Genomic DNA, 16,239 nt, shown 5'->3' with positions numbered 1-16,239 from the left:
AAAGCCAGCACCGTCTTCTCACACACATTCACTGACATTTGAGTTCAACAATCTTTTAATTTTTACTAATCCGATGAAACATTTCATTTTTATTTTAACATTATTATTTAACATTATTAAACATTTCATTTTAATTTGAATTTCTCTTATAGCAGGGAGGTTGGATTTTTCTTTTTTTAATGTGTACTGGTCCTTTCAATTTCTCATGGATTTGTCTTCTACTTTTGGTTTCTTGTGTTCTACACTAATGTATAATTTTCATGAGATCAAATCTGTTAACTCATTTTATGGTTGGCTTCTGTTTTTTGCATCTGTAGTTCTTACATGCCATTCACTATGACAACAAGAGGGGAATAAAATGACAGAGAATGAGTAGGTTGTTAAGCACAATGAATTGCTCCATCCCCAATGTAAGCTAATGACTTTCCAAAGGGGAGGTGTATTTCCGAACGATGTTCTCAATAGCTACTCGGTTTTGCAACAGAGCAGACCTGATGCAAAGGTCCCAGCTGCACCTGCTCAGTCCCACATTCCCTGGTTAGTAGCTTCTACTGCCTGAAGACCATTTCTTGGGACTACATTTGAGGCCCACATTCAAGATATTCTCGTCAAAGCTTTACCCCTCCAGTCAATCTAAAAGGATACATTCCCCCTTAATACTGGAAACCATTAAGGCAGAAAAGGAGGGCAAATATTTTAATTCAAGTATAACTGAAATGATATCATCAAAAAGAGCTTGACAGAAGAATCTGCTTCAGGCAGCATTCAGCAGAGACAATGTGCTTTATGTTATTTCGAACACAGGAAGCCAAAGGATCAAAAGAAGAAAAGATTTTATGGAAGATAGATGATGTTCTTTGTGACGCGAGAATTACCTAACATTAAATATTTCCACGGGATTTTATTTTTTCTTAAAATGTAATATCCTCTCAGATTCCTGGCCTTAAACTGACCAAATTTTGCAGTGCCAGCCTGCCTCTTGGGGCACAAGACGTCCTCCTTGGCTAGTGTGCCCTCTGGCAGCTCACATCCAGGGCTGGCCTGCCACCCAGCTGACCCCCTGGTGGCCTCCACTGACAGTCATAAGCTCCTGACATAGTTCTCATTACTACCTCCAAAACACAAATGAAAGCAAAGTGTAGCTCAGCTTCAACATTCCAAAGATCCCCACCTCTCTAAGAGCCCTGCATTCTACTGCATACCTTTCATTTTCTCTGCAAAGGAGGCAACCTTGGTTGCTCTTTTAAAAGGTCCTTTAAAAACTTCAAAGTCTGAATGAAGAGACTTAAACAAAGGTCAAGGTGACTCCAATTAAATGAGATCCCACTTGGGGTGGAAACAGGCAGTGTTTGAAACAACAGCCGTAGACATCACAAAGAATGCTCCCAATGTGACCTCAGCTAATCTTTGTGGCTTTCCCTGGCCTCCATGTCACAGTTACACTGGGACTGCAATCCTTAACCTTTAGCCAAGTCCTCTCTGCCAGGCAGAATGCACCACTATGATTTCCTTTTGTCTGGGGAGGGTAGGAAGAAGAGGGATGGTGGAAGGAGAGGGTCCTGGAACTAGGCTGTGACCTTTAACCTGGCTATCATGTCCTTATCCAAAAAGAGGCTCAGCAGCTCTTGGCACCAGGAGCTTCAGGTAATTCTCAGCTGGAATGTCCCCCATCACCTTCATGCACCACTCCTGGTTGCCCTCAATGAAGAGATCTGAGTCCCAGTCCTGCTTCTCCTACATAATAACTACATCTAAGGGTGGGTCACAGAGTCATGAGCTCAAGCTCTCAGAGTGTGAAGGGACCTTTCACATCTTTTAAGAAACCCGTTGGTTCAGTGCTTTGATTCCCTCCAACAACCTGCAAAGTAGTCATCCAAATTGTATTAATAAAACATGCAATTGTAACGATTGTTTAATGTGCCCTTTCTAGGTACCACTCTAGTTATTGTGCTAATATTACTATAATTATGATTACTGTCCCCATTTTACAGACAGGATAACAGAATACTGTATTGTCATATTTACAGATGTAGCAAGAGAGGAAACACACAGATGTAAAGCTGCCTATTCTGGTTTTCTTCAGAACTGACTGGCCTCACTACCTGTTGTTTAGACATCAAATCAATAGGACATATTTCAGCCATATTCTATGTTATACCTATCCCACTCATTCCATGAGTTCTGTTGAACTGCCATGTGCCAGAAACTATTCAGTGCACAGGTAACAGATGTCTCTCTAGGGCAAGAGCTTACAGTTCAGAGTATGGGTGTGTGGGTAGAACAAGTTAATAGATGATAATATGCTATGACTCATGCTGTATTAGAAGTAATTAAAGGCTGCTGCACACATGGGAGAAGAATATTTAACCTTGGGGGCATGGTCATGCATCAACGACCTGAAGTATTAATGTCTCAGTCAAATCTTGAAGGGTCAGTGGGAGTAATCAGGTGAGGTGATGGAGAAGAACCTTCAAGTAGAGTGAAGGTCAGATATGAGACTCAGGCATGGAGAGGACACTGGGCAGAGAGGGAGAACAGGCTGGCAAGGAGGGAGAGGTAGAGCCAGAAATGCAGGAAGGAGCCAGATCACAACATGCCTTCCAGGCCATACTGAGGAGTTTGGATTTTATCCTCACAGTGACAAGAATCATTGAAAAATGTAAGGGAAGTGGCATAAACAATTCATATCTTCAAAAGATTCCTTTGGCAATGATGTAGAGAATGTATAGGAAAAGGGTAAGAAAGGGGAAAGTTAGAAAGTAAGAAATGATCAGGATACGCTAGACCAGTGGCAGTAGGAAAAGAGAAGAGAGGCCGATCAGAAAGATCTAGAAAGTATAATTGGCTAACCTTGGTAGGCAAGTGGAAGTAAGTCATAAGGGAAAGGTAGGAATATCAGACGACTCCCAAGTTTTTGGCTAATGATCCATTCATTGAAGGAAGGAATGTAGAAACCACCGTAAGGGGGAAGGTAAGAAATTCAGTTAGGATGAGTGACAGATAATGTCTAGTCTAGTTAGCACATAAGTTTAGGAGAAATGCCTGGGCGAGATTCCAGGGAGTGACAGGAGCTACTCTCAGTAGGTCAAAGAGTGCAGAGAGATCTAGTGAGGAAAGGACTGGGACGTGACCAATGTGCCTAACAATAGAGACTCATGGGTTTGCTTCAGCAGAGTAGTGGAGGTGGAAGCTAGATTGCAGAGGATTGCAGAGGAAACAGGCCTGTGAGAGGTGAAGACGAAGAATATAATCTCTCTCCCCAGGAGCTTGATGGCAAAATGAAAAGAGGATCAGAGGGTAGGAGGAGCATCAAAATACGGTTACAGATATGGGCCAGAAGTGAGGGGGTTGTAGTCACATGATCTTGCCAATTAAAAGACAGTTATCTACAGTGTGCTCCAGCTCCTCACGCATGAGGTGAAAGGAGTGCGATCACACAGAAATGATGAGGGCTGCTGTATGTCCTGTATGCAAGGTGGTGTGTTAAGCACTGGATCGACAATGACTCTGTAAGTGAGGTGTTAGCTCTCTGTTTTACAGGTTAGGAAACAGAATTAGAGGGACTGAGGAAGTCCTTGATGAGTAAATACCTCATATTTAATTATAGGAACTGGCATAGGGCTCCAAGACTATAGTTTTATTCTATGATAATCTTCCTTTAGTTGCCTAATTTTTCAAACTTTCTTGGCTTCTTCTTATTTTTTTTCCCTTTTGTAGCCTGAAGCCTGCTGACATCCCCATACTGGGGCAGTTTGTCCACCTGGGCTTTTCCTAAGACCCCAATGTCCAATAATTAACATGACTACTGATGGGAGGAAGACTAAGCATCACTGGTGACTGGTACCTCCTCCAAGCTGGGAAATACTGAAAAAGAGAGCTGACTATAGGGAAGAACTAAGCCACTGTTTAAGTAGGCATTGTGTTTTCTTTGTCCTCAAGTCTTCATTTTTAAAAAACTTCAGTCAAATTTGAAATCTTCTAGCCCCACTATGATTTAGCACATAATTAGTACCTGATCAACAGATGCACAAGCATTAGGGAAGTAAAAAGTTATAAAGATATCATTCTAACCACTAAATTTTAAAAGACACAGATATACATTCTGGGTCTTAATTTTTTTTTACTTTTGCTTGATAACTATGTTTTCTCTCTGGATAGCAACACTTCAGTTAGGAAGTAAGATCTCAGCTGAGCTAAGACTAAAGGAGAGACAGTATTTATTGGGCAACCACAGAGGTTGTGAAGGTCAGACTTCAAGCACAGACCCATCCACATGGTGTCAAACCTCACTACATGGGGACTTACTGCTGACAGAATTAGAGCAACAACTGAAGGCTTGACAGATCTTTGGAAAGCTAACTAATTCAAGGTGGATTTTGTAACCATTAAAACTCATGTACCCAGTTAGTGTCTTATCATATAATGGAGTTATTAACTACTCCCTTTTTTCCATGGTCTACTCCCAATCTGATGAGAAATGTCATCATGAATTGTGCAGAGCTAGTAAGTATGACCTAATGAAGGAGGCACCTCTAAACAAGACTTACCAGCTAGTTTATGTAACAGGCAGGTCTGCCCACTGTGATTTCGACTTGGAGCTTTTCTGGCCACTTTATACTAAATCTCTCAATTGCCATAGCTTTCTAAAAAGTCAAGTAATTCTGAACATTAGATACAACTTCTGAGAAGCAGAAAAAGACCCAAACCTGAGGTTTTAGAGTTTTGCTGCAACAAAAATTTTTTTTGCAGTAAAAACAAAATGTGACTATATTCTTACATCAGCATTATTCTCACTTAACATTGATATGTGGGACTTTGGTTGCCATCTTATTCATTATAAAGCAGAATTTAGGACCTGAGTCGATCCTGCACTGTATCCATATGGGCTAGTTACATAAGGAGCTTCTCACCAGTGGTTTTATTCAAAAAGTAGTACCATAGAATAGGATCCTAAAATATTCTAGCATGTTCTAGAGACACTGAAATTCTCATTGTATAAAGACTTTAATTCAGTAAAAAAGTATTAGATGTAATATATGTATCAAGCATTATGCCATACCCTAAGGGCACAGAGAACACTTATTATCTTAAAAGACTTTCAATCCACTATGCTATGTATTATTTGCCATGTTTTTTTAATGTAAATATAACTTTCTTCATTATCTTTTATTTACAAGATGTTCACGTTGGCCTCCTGTTGTCAACAGGTTTGCAAGGATCTGATAGATTATTAAAAACTAGAAATCCCTCCCAAAAGTCTGATATTGACCTGTTTCATTGATCCATTTCAGATGATGTACCTGCCACTTTGTATCAGCTCTTATCACCTGATTTTGCACAAACAATGTTTTTGTCCCTCTGGTGGATATGGTGAAAAGCAGATTTGTTAATTCTCTACCAGGACAATGCACAAGTGTGCCCACCTGTGCAATGACAGTGCTCACTAAGGAAGGACCATTGGCTTTTTTCAAAAGGCAAGATACCTGTCTTCTGAATCTGTAATGTGTTCAGGGTACCTGAGTGCTTTGAGACAGTCTTTTCTACACAGTTGAGATATAGCTGACCAGCCCTAGTACAGCAGACTATTACTTAGTATAGCAGTATAGATATAAGTGGAAGGTGGGACCTGAGTCTGAGGGGAGGGGTAGTAGGGAGTTATTGTTTAGTGGGTACAGAGTTTCAGTTAGGGATGACCAAATGGTTCTGGAGATGGATAGTGGTAATAGTTAATCACAATGTGAGTATACTTAATGCACTGAATTACACACTTAAAATGGTAAATTTCTGTTATGTGTACTTTACCACAGTTAACACACACACACACACACACACACACACACACACACACACAGTCAGGAGAAATATGCTGAAACCTAAAACAACAAAAAACTTTGGCAGATGACTTTTATAGGCCAGATCTCTTAAAAATCTATCCAAGGCAGATTTAATTCATGACATCTTCTTCTCCTGAAACATTTTATTACTGTAAACAAGAGTTAAAAACCAATCATTTGGTCTACACAGTTTGGTAGAATTCTTAAAAATAACCAAAAAAAACAAAAATAAATGGAGGAGAGATTAAAGATGGCAGTGTGAGAGGTGAGACAGAGGCCTCCTCCCTAAACCACATATGACATGAAAATATAATTAATACAACTAATACTGAAAGAGCAACAGGAAAGAAAGCTGCGTCAGACTGCATACACCTGGAGAAAAGAACAGACCTCGTGGAACAGGGTAACATACTAAAGCCATGATCCAGTGGGACCCAAGCACTTCCCTCACCCCAATTCACTGGAAGGATGAAAAGAAACAGAGCAGGGAGGGAGTAGAAGCCTGGTACTGCTGAACGCCTAGCCCTGGAGGTCTGCTCTGGGAGCATAAACCTACATTGCTTGGTGCTCTAGTGATTAGTGGGGTTGGAAAGCTAAGACAGGCAGAATACCTGGAGACACTGAGATTCCAGCTGCGTTTGGAAAACAGTGAACCATATGCAGCTACTCTGGGACAAAAGAAAGGTGGGTAGTCTGAGAGACTTCCTAACAGCAAGAGGGCTGCTAAAGAGGGAAGGATTACATGGAGCTTACCACTCAGGAGAAAGGATAGGTAGACAAAATTGTCCAGGCTCACTCTGCCCAGCAGGCTGGGAACTTTCAAGAGCTTCAGGCACTCCATCCCACTGGCTGGCTATGCAGCTACAAGGCCCCCCACCATGATACACAGCCTGCTGCGCATTCCTCGTGGCCAGCCTGCACCTGGCTTTCAAAACGGCAGCCCCTGCCATGTCGTCAGGCCAGCCAGAGGGAAGCACCACCTAAAACAGCTACAAAAGCAAAGCACAGAGGTTTACACCTGTGTGACTGGCTCACTGGTTCTGGCAGTGAAGATAGGGATAGCACCTGGGAAGCAGGAAACAGCTCTTTCCTTCCCCAAGGCATCAACACCACTCCCGTGTGAACCCCAACATTGCTCCAGGGGCTGAGCAGCTCCAGAGAGTAGAGCTTCTGGGCACTAGAGGGCGCCATATACAAATATGAAACGTCAAAGGAACCTGGCTCAAACCAAAATCCCACAAACACAAGAAAAAGGATCAAGTGAAACTGAACTCACCAATCTTTCTGAAAGAGATTTCAAAATAAAAATCATTAACATGCTCATGGAGGTACAGAAACATACTCAAGAACTCAGGAACGAATTCAGGATGGAGATGCAATCATTACAGAATACAATGGAGGGTTTTAAAAGCAGATTAGATATGGTGGAGGAGATGATAAATGAAATAGGAATTATAGAATAGGAATACAAAGAGTTGAGGTGCAGAGAGAATAAAGGATCTCTAGGAATGAAAGAATATTGGGAGAACTGTGTGACCAATCCAAACCAAACAATGTACATATTATAGGAGTACCAGAAGAATAAGAGACAGAAAAAGGGATAGAAAGTGTCTTTGATGAGGTAATTGCTGAAAACTTCCCCAATCTGGGGAAGGAGATAGTCTCTCAGGCCATGGAGGTGCACAGATGCCCCAACACAAGGGATCGCCAAGGAAGACAACACCAAGACATATAATAACTAAAATGGCAAAGATCAAGGATAAGGACAGACTAATAAAAAACAGCCAAAGAGAGAAAAAAATATCACACACAAAGGAAAGCCCATCAGGCTATAATCAGATTTCTCAGCAGAAACCTTACAGGCCAGAAGGGAGTGGCATGATATATTTAATGCAATGAAAAAGAAGGGCCTCGAACCAAGAATACTCCACCAGCAAGGTTATAATTTAAATTTGAAGGAGGGATTAAACAATTTCCAGATAAGCAAAAGCTGTGAGAATTTACCTCTCACAAACCATCTCTACACTGTATTCTGGAGTGACTGCTATAGACAGAAGTGTTCCCAATGTTTAATAGCTGTCACCAGAGGAAATAAAACCACAGTACAGAAAGTAGAGCACTTAATTACTGATCAAATGCAAAACTGGATCAACTACGCCCAAAGTCAGTCAAGGGATAGACAAAGAGTGCAGAATATGATACCTAATATATAAAAAATGGAGGAGAATTTTAAAAAAGAAAAAAAAAGCCTTTAGATTGTGTTTGTAATAGTATACTAAGTGAGGTAAGTTAGACTCTCAGATAGTAAAAAGTTACCATTGGACCTAGTAACCATGAATCTAAAGCCTGCAGTGGCAATAAGTACATACCTATCTATAATCACCCTAAATGTGAATGTCTGAATGCACCAATCAAAGGACACAGAGTCACTGAATGGATAAAAAAAACAAGACCCATCTATATGCTGACAACAAGGGACTCACTTCAAACCCAAAGACATACACAGACTAAAACTGAAAGGATGGAAAGATATTTCATGCAACTAATAGGGAGAAAAAAGCAGGTGTTGCAGTACTTGCATCAGACAAAATAGACTTTAAAACAAAGAAAATCACAAGAGACAAAAAAGGATATTATATAATGAGAAAGGGGACAATCCAACAAGAGGATATAACCATAACATACATCTATGCGCCCAACACAGGAGCACCTACATATGTGAAACAAATACTAACAGAATTAAAGGGGGAAATAGAATACAATGCATTGATTCTAGGAGACTTCAACACTCCACTCCCTCCAAGGGACATCAACCAGGCAGAAAATAAATAAGGAGACAGAGGCATTGAACAACACATTAGAACAGATGGACCTAACAGACATCACAGTACTCTCCACTCAAAAACAGCTGGATACACATTCTTCTCAAGTGCACATGGAACATTTTCAAGAATAGATCATATACTAGACCACAAAGAGAGATTCAGTAAATCTAAAAAGATTGAAATTGTACCAACCAGCTTCTCAGACCACAAAGGTATGAAACTAGAAATAAATTACACAAAGAAAATCAAAAAGCCCACAGACACGTGGAGGCTTAACAACATGCTCCTAAATAACCAATGGATCAATGACTAACAGAGGTCGAGCAAAATATGGAGACAAATGATAAGAATAATTCAACACTGCAAAATCTGTGGGATGCAGCAAAGGCCGTGATAAGAGGGAAGTATATTGCAATACAGGCCTACCTCTGGAAAGAAGAACAATCCCATATGAACAGTCTAAACTCACAATTAACAAAACCAGAAAAAGAAGAAGAGATGAGGCACAAAGTCAGTAGAAGGAGGGACATAGTAAAGATTACAGCAGAAATAAATAAAATCAAGAAGAATAAAACAATAGAAAGAATCAATGCAAGCAAGAGCTGGTTCTTCAAGAAAATAAACAAAATAGATAAACCCCTAGCCAGACTTATCAAGAATAAAAGAGACTCTACACACATAAACACAATCAGAAATGAGAAAGGAAAAATCGCTATGGACACCACAGAAATGCAAATAATTATTAGAGAATATGATGAAAAATTATATGCTAACAAATTGGATAACCTAGAAGAAATGGACAATTTTCTAGAAAAATACAACCTTCCAAGACTGACCCAAAAATAAACAAAAAATCCATACAAATTACCAGCAATGAAATTGAATTGGTAATCAAAAAACTACCTAAGAACAAAACCTCTGAACCAGATGGCTTCATCATTGAATTTTATCAAACATTTAGTGAAGACCTAATACCCATCCTCCTTAAAGTTTTCCAAAAAGTAGAAAAGGAGGGAATACTCCCAAACTCATTCTATGAGGCCACCACCACTCTAATACCAAAAAAAGGCAAAAATACCACAGAAAAAGAAAATTATGGGCCAATATCCCTGATGGACATAGATGCAAAAATACTCAACACAATATTAGCAAACCAAATTCAAAAATACTTCAAAAATATCATGTATCATGATCAAGTAGGATTTATTTCAGGGATGTAAGGATGGTACAATAATTGAAAATCCACCAACATCATCCACCACGTCAACAAAAAGAAGGACAAAAACCACATGGTCATCTCCATAGATGCTGAAAAAGCATTTGACAGAATTCAACATTCATTAATGATAAAAACTCTCACAAAATTGGTATAGAGGGCAAGCACCTCAACATAATAAAGGCCATATATGATAAACCCACAGCCAACATCATACTTAACAGCAAGAAGCTGAAAGCCTTTAAGATCAGGAACAAGACAAGGATGCCCACTCTCTACACTTTTATTCAACATAGTTCTGGAGGTCCTCACCACAGCAATTAGAGAACACAAAGAAATAAAGGGCATTCAGATTGGTAAGGAAGAAGTTACACTGTCACTGTCTGCAGAGACATGATATTGTACATAAAAACCCTAAGGAATCCACTCCAAAACTTCTAGATCTAATACCTGATTTCAGCAAATTTGCAAGATACAAAATTAATACACAGAAATCTGTTGTATTCCTATACACTAATGATGAACTAGCAGAAATAGAAATCAGAAAAAAAATTCCATTCACAGTTGCATCAGAAACAATAAAATACCTAGGAATAAACCTAATCAAGGAATTGAAAGACCTATACCCTGAAAACTACAAGATACTATTAAGAGAAATTAAAAAGGACACTAAAAAATGGAAATTCATCCCATGCTCCTGGGTAGGAAAAATTAATATTGTCAAAATTGCCATCCTATCTAAAGCAACCTACAGATTCAATGCAATCCCTATCAAAATACTGACAGCATTCTTCAAAGAACTGGAACAAATAGTTCTAAAATTCTTATGGAAGCACAGAAAACTCCAAATAGACAAAGCAATCCTAAGAAGGAAGAATAAAGCAGGAGGGAATCTTTCTTCCCAACTTCAAGCTCTACTACAAAGCCACAGTGATCAAGACAATTTGGTACTGGCACAAGAACAGGTGCATAGACCAATGGAACATACTAGAGAGCCCCGATATAAACCCAAGCATATGTGCCCAATTAATATATGTTAAAGGAGCCATGGATATACAATGGGGAAATGACAGCCTCTTCAACAGCTGGTGTTGGCAAAACTGGACAGCTTACATGCAAGAGAATGAAACTGGATTATTGTCTAACTCCATACAGAAAAGTAAACTCTAAAGTCATGAAACCATAAAACTCCTGAATATCAAGAAGAAAACATAGACAAAAATCTCTTGAATATAAACATGAGCAACTTTATCCTGAACGCATCTTCTCAGGCAAGGCAAACAAAAAATGGGACTACATCAAGCTAAAAAGCTTCTGTACAGCAAAGGACACAATAAGCAGAACATAAATGCATCCTATAGTATGGGAGAATATATTTGTAAATGACAAATCCGACAACGGGTTAACACACAAAATATATAAAGAACTCCCATGCCTCAACACCCAAAAAGCAAATAATTAAAAAATGGGAGGAGGATATGAACAGACAATTCTCCAAAGAAGTAATTCAGATGGCCAACAGGCACACAAAAAGATGCTCCACATCACTAATTATCAGGGAAATGCAAATTAAAACCACAGTGAAATACACCTCACACCAGTTAGGATGGCCAACATTGAAAAGTCTAGGAACAACAAATGCTGGCGAGGATACGGAAAAAGGGGAACCCTCCTACACTGCTGGTGGGAATGTAAACTAGTTCTACCATTGTGGAAAGCAATATGGAGCTTCCCCAAAAAACTTGAAATAGAAATACCATTTAACCCGGGAATTCTACTCCTAGGAATTTACCCAAAGAATACAAGTTCTCGGATTCAAAAAGATATATGCACCCATATGTTTACCGCAGCACTATTTACAATAGCTAACATATGGAAGCAATCTAAGTGTCTATCAGTAGATGAATGGATAAAGAGGAGGTGGTGAATATACACAATAGAATACTATTCAGCCATAACTGAAGGAACAAAACAGCAGCAGACTCACAGTCTCCAAGAATGGACTAGTGGTTACCAAAGGGGAGGGATGTGGAGGGTGTGGGTGGGGAGGGAGGGAGAAGGGGATTGAGGGGTATTATGATTGGCACACATGGTGTGTGAGGGTCATAGGGAAGACAGTATAGTACAGAGAAGGTAAATAGTGACTGTGTGGCATCTTACTACATGATGGACAGTGACTGCAATGTGGTATATGGGGGGACAAGATAATATGGGTGAATATAGTAACCACATTGTTTTTTCATGTGAAACCTTCATAAGAGTGTATATCAATAATACCTTAATAAAAAACAAAAATAATAATAATTTAAAAACTGACAATCTAAGGACAAGAATTGTGCAGATCTAGATAGCATTAATTACTTGACTTTGGAAAATGGCCCACTTACTCATCACTTGTTTGCTCTCTGTTCTTACTTCCTCTTTGAATAGTTTCCTGCCTCTCATTCAAAAAACAAAGAAAAACAAAAACAAAAACTTCCCCTCCCCTCAAAAAAGGAGAGTTATTCAAAAAGGCCATGTTAGAAAGGAGATATGCTTTGGCTTGGTGGGACTGAAGGTTTGTGTATCTGTATGGATGTGATCATCTGGGTTTTGTTGTTTTGAAGCAGAATAAGGCAGCTAGATCAAACATTTAGAGCACGGAGAGATGAACAAGGGTATTTTTAAGCATCTTCATTTGAGAAGAGTGGGAAAATGAGAAGCATAAGCTGCCTGGGCTATAACAGCTTTAAGAATGCAAACAAACTGACAGAAGCTTACATGCATTTTTGCAGATTTGTCCCTTCTTGCACCTTGGGTCTCCAGACGTCATTATATTTGTGTGCTCTGAACAAGGAAAATGAAAATTGACGAACTCAAGGCTGTGTCATATAATCATCTTCAGGAAAAGAATGAAACATACCAGTGGGAGTCTTTGCCGACTGGTAATTAAAAAAAAAAAAGGAAACATTTTCACCTTACTTCACCCTAAAACGATAACAGAACTTGATAATATGGGTGAATGTAATAACCACAATGTTTCTCATGTGAAACCTTTATAAGATTGTATATCAATGATACCTTGATAAAAAAAGATAAAGGAATTCTTGTAGAGAGTTTTGGACTTTTTAAAGAAAGTTTCTATTTCTATTTGACCATTTCCTGTGACTTTTATTGTCAGTGTTTGAAGGATGGGAAAGCAAAACATTGAGTATACACACTGGCAAATGTCCAGGGAAGTTACAGCGTTTAATTGACCATTTTGGGGGGAACTTATGATTTAAGAACTTTAACATGTCTTAATTATATTCAAACTTATGGAAAAGGAAAACCGAGTTAATTGCATTTTATATTTATAAACACTTAAACAGGTGGCAAAGAAAATATTGGTTTCCCTTTTATTCACTAACCCAGTTGTCAGTCAATACATTCAATTAAGTATCCTTAATTCCTCTACAAGTTCTTCTTTCGGGATCTGCATCTGAATGGAAGGGCTGAAGTTTATGCCTAGATTACAAAATTGCCTGATAGCAAGTGAAGGTCTTTAGACTCAACAGACATAAACTTACTTTAATTATCACAGATGTTTAATTTTTAGAGTCGGCATTTTATGGCATCTATAACAACTTTTAAGACACTATATTCATTGCGGCATTATTGTTATTAGAATCATGGTATCTATCTTAGAATTACAGAATTTTTGAGTTAGAAGGTGCCTTTGCTTAGTAAGAGGAACAGCCTGAAATTTCTACTAAGATAAAAATAAATCTTCAAGGCATCTTCCCAGCAAAGCTAAATTCATCATTAACACCTATAGTGACCTCTTTTTATGCCTACAAACTGAGTGCAGAAGAGATAGGGAAATAAACAAGAGATTTTAAAAAGTCATAAGACAAGGTCTAGGCTTGTGTTTAAGCCAACACTAAGGAATGACAGAAGGGCTGGGAAGCCCGTGTGGTGTCAGACATCCTTCCTTTTGCTTTAAACAACTACACATTGTATTTACTGTTGTTTTTTTCTCCTCTTGACCTCATGAGATTTTATTTTCCCCATCTGATCTTGTAGCAAATGCCTTTGGTATAGTACACATATTGCTCTTTCCTCTTGAGTACTCGCATGCTGGTCTGACTTTCTATTGCCATGTCCGCATATATAAAAGGGTCTTCTTCTGGCCACCAGAACCATCTTGGCTAACCTGAGCATAACACACTAGAAGAGCAGGGAAAATACATCCCAAGAGCAGCCTTGACCCGTAACAGATAGGAGTTGGTGTATAAGTATCAGGACCCTTATCCTCACATGGAATACTTCTGTGGGATCAAACTCCAGTTACTGCAGTATTCTGCTTAATAAAAAAGCCCTTTATGGGATGACAAAAAACTTTTTCAGTTCCCTACTCCCTTACCAGTGTTATCTGGGATCACTTCCCAAATGAAATGCATATCCTTGTTTCAAGGACTGATTCTGGAGGAATCCAAAGTAAGACACATGACAACCCTAGAGTATTATGTTTCTTTCAAAAATAAGGAAGAAAATATAAAATGCCGTCTTTGTTGGGATCCTGGTCAGGCAATGGGCAGTGGTGACAAGATGCTCCTCCTTGACTGAACTCTAGTCAGCTTCCTCTGGGCACTTTCTTCAAGTAGGTCCCATTCTTGGTCATGTCCTCAGGAGCCCACTTTTACCAGGAATCCTGCTAAATTGGTTTAGCCAGAAACCCTCACCCTCAATATGTGGTTACCCTTGATAACTGATAACCAATTCTTTTGGATTTTCTACACACACCTTCCTACCATTTATGAACGATAACTTTTCTCTCCACTTGCTTTACTGCACTAGATAGGATCTCTAGCACAATTTTGAATAGATGTGCTGTGAAAACTTCAGTTTTTCAGGAAATTGTTCATGCCTCCCCCCTTCCTAATAAAACTACTTTCTCTGCCCCACTGGTGTTGAACTTGGCCACGGTACTGCCAGTACCGAGGGAATGATAGTGGATGTGATGTGAGCAAAGGCTTGAAGTATGTTTGAGCAATTGGGCTTGTTCCTATGCTTCTCCCACACACTGAAAAGGGCCTGCCTTGGGTGGCCTGCTGGGCCAAGATCACAGGCAGCAGACTAGAACTGAACCCATGGTCTGGGTAGACAGCCAAGCAAAGCTGCCTGGTTAGTCTCCACTATGTGTGAGGAGGAAATATTTTGCTTGCCACTGAGATTTTTTGTGTGGTTGGTTGTTATACACTGTTGTTATGGCAAAAACTGACTGATAAAAGTGGTGACAATTTTTCTTAGTTCTGATCCCCATTACATATACTGGTTACAGTTGATGAAGATACATTTGTAAAATGAAGGAATCCCTACTTCTCATTTGCTAAAAGTTTTAACATGGATGCTGAATTTTTATCAAATACTTTTCCTTCATCTGTTAAGATTATCATGTGATTTTCAGATGTTCATGTGGCAAATTTTACAGTTGTTTATTCTGGGCTATGATTGATCACACATTGGAACAAGTATCTATACATGTAGTTCATTATTATGTAATGTTAAATATATTTCTGGATTTAGTATGCTGATAGTTTGTTTAGGATTACTGCATCTAGAATGACATTGGCATCTAATTATTCTTTTTCATAATGTCCTGGCTCAGTTTTAGTCAAGATTATGAGAGCCTCATGAATTGCAGAGCATATAGTCTTTATTGTTTGGAAGGGATTGTGAAAACTGGTATTTTCTTCTTAAATATGTTAACTCTCTGGTGCAAGCCATATAGAACTGCAGATATTTTATGGAAAGATTTTTAATTCTGAATACACTTAATAGCTCTAGGACTTTTTGCTTCCCTATTTCCTGCTGTACAATTTCATTTGGGTAAGTTTTCTAGAAAGTTTTATATTTAATATAACTTCTCAATTTTTGAGGTTATTAATATATTTTCAATAGTTGTAGGATTTATAGTGATTTTTCATTATTTGCTTTTTTTATTCTTCATTCGTCTCACCAAGGTTTATCCATATTGCCTTTTCAAGCAACAAAGTTTTGCTTTTGTTGATCCTGTTCTATGCATGTTTTTTATGGTGTGCATCTAAGCTCTTATCTTTAATTTCTTTCTCCATTTTCTTTAGGTTTATTTTGCTGTTCATCAAACTCACTGAGATGATTGCTTTGTCTTTAATGTTCAGCCCTTCTTTTTTCTAATATACACATTTAAAGCTATAATTAGTACTAACTTTAGTAAGTAGTGCTTTAGCTGTATCTGACCAGTTCCATTGTAGTAATTTTTGTTTAGTTCAAGATAAGATACACACTCACAGAGAATTGCTTTGCAGCTGTAAAAAGAAATAGAATAAGGAAGCTATGTCTTAATATTCATATATATCTGACA

The 16,239-nt window shown here is 38.7% G+C and overlaps 1 protein-coding gene across 1 annotated transcript; it reads left to right on the top strand.

Moving 5' to 3' along the window:
- The first annotated feature begins 452 nt into the window (after positions 1–452).
- On the top strand, positions 453–16,009 carry UCP1 (uncoupling protein 1). Its single transcript, XM_057503275.1, is given in 10 exon segments — positions 453–537; positions 4,159–4,194; positions 4,197–4,229; positions 4,232–4,304; positions 4,306–4,355; positions 4,454–4,504; positions 4,507–4,570; positions 5,292–5,474; positions 12,628–12,799; positions 15,980–16,009. Coding segments are annotated over 10 exon segments (777 nt in total).
- The last annotated feature ends 230 nt before the right edge of the window (positions 16,010–16,239 follow it).

This window comes from Manis pentadactyla, chromosome 5 (genome assembly GCF_030020395.1).
Source record: "Manis pentadactyla isolate mManPen7 chromosome 5, mManPen7.hap1, whole genome shotgun sequence".
In the NCBI taxonomy this organism is placed as follows: Eukaryota; Metazoa; Chordata; class Mammalia; order Pholidota; family Manidae; genus Manis; species Manis pentadactyla.
The sequence above is the reverse complement of the archived record's forward strand: the minus strand, read 5'-3'. Positions and strand labels throughout refer to the sequence as shown.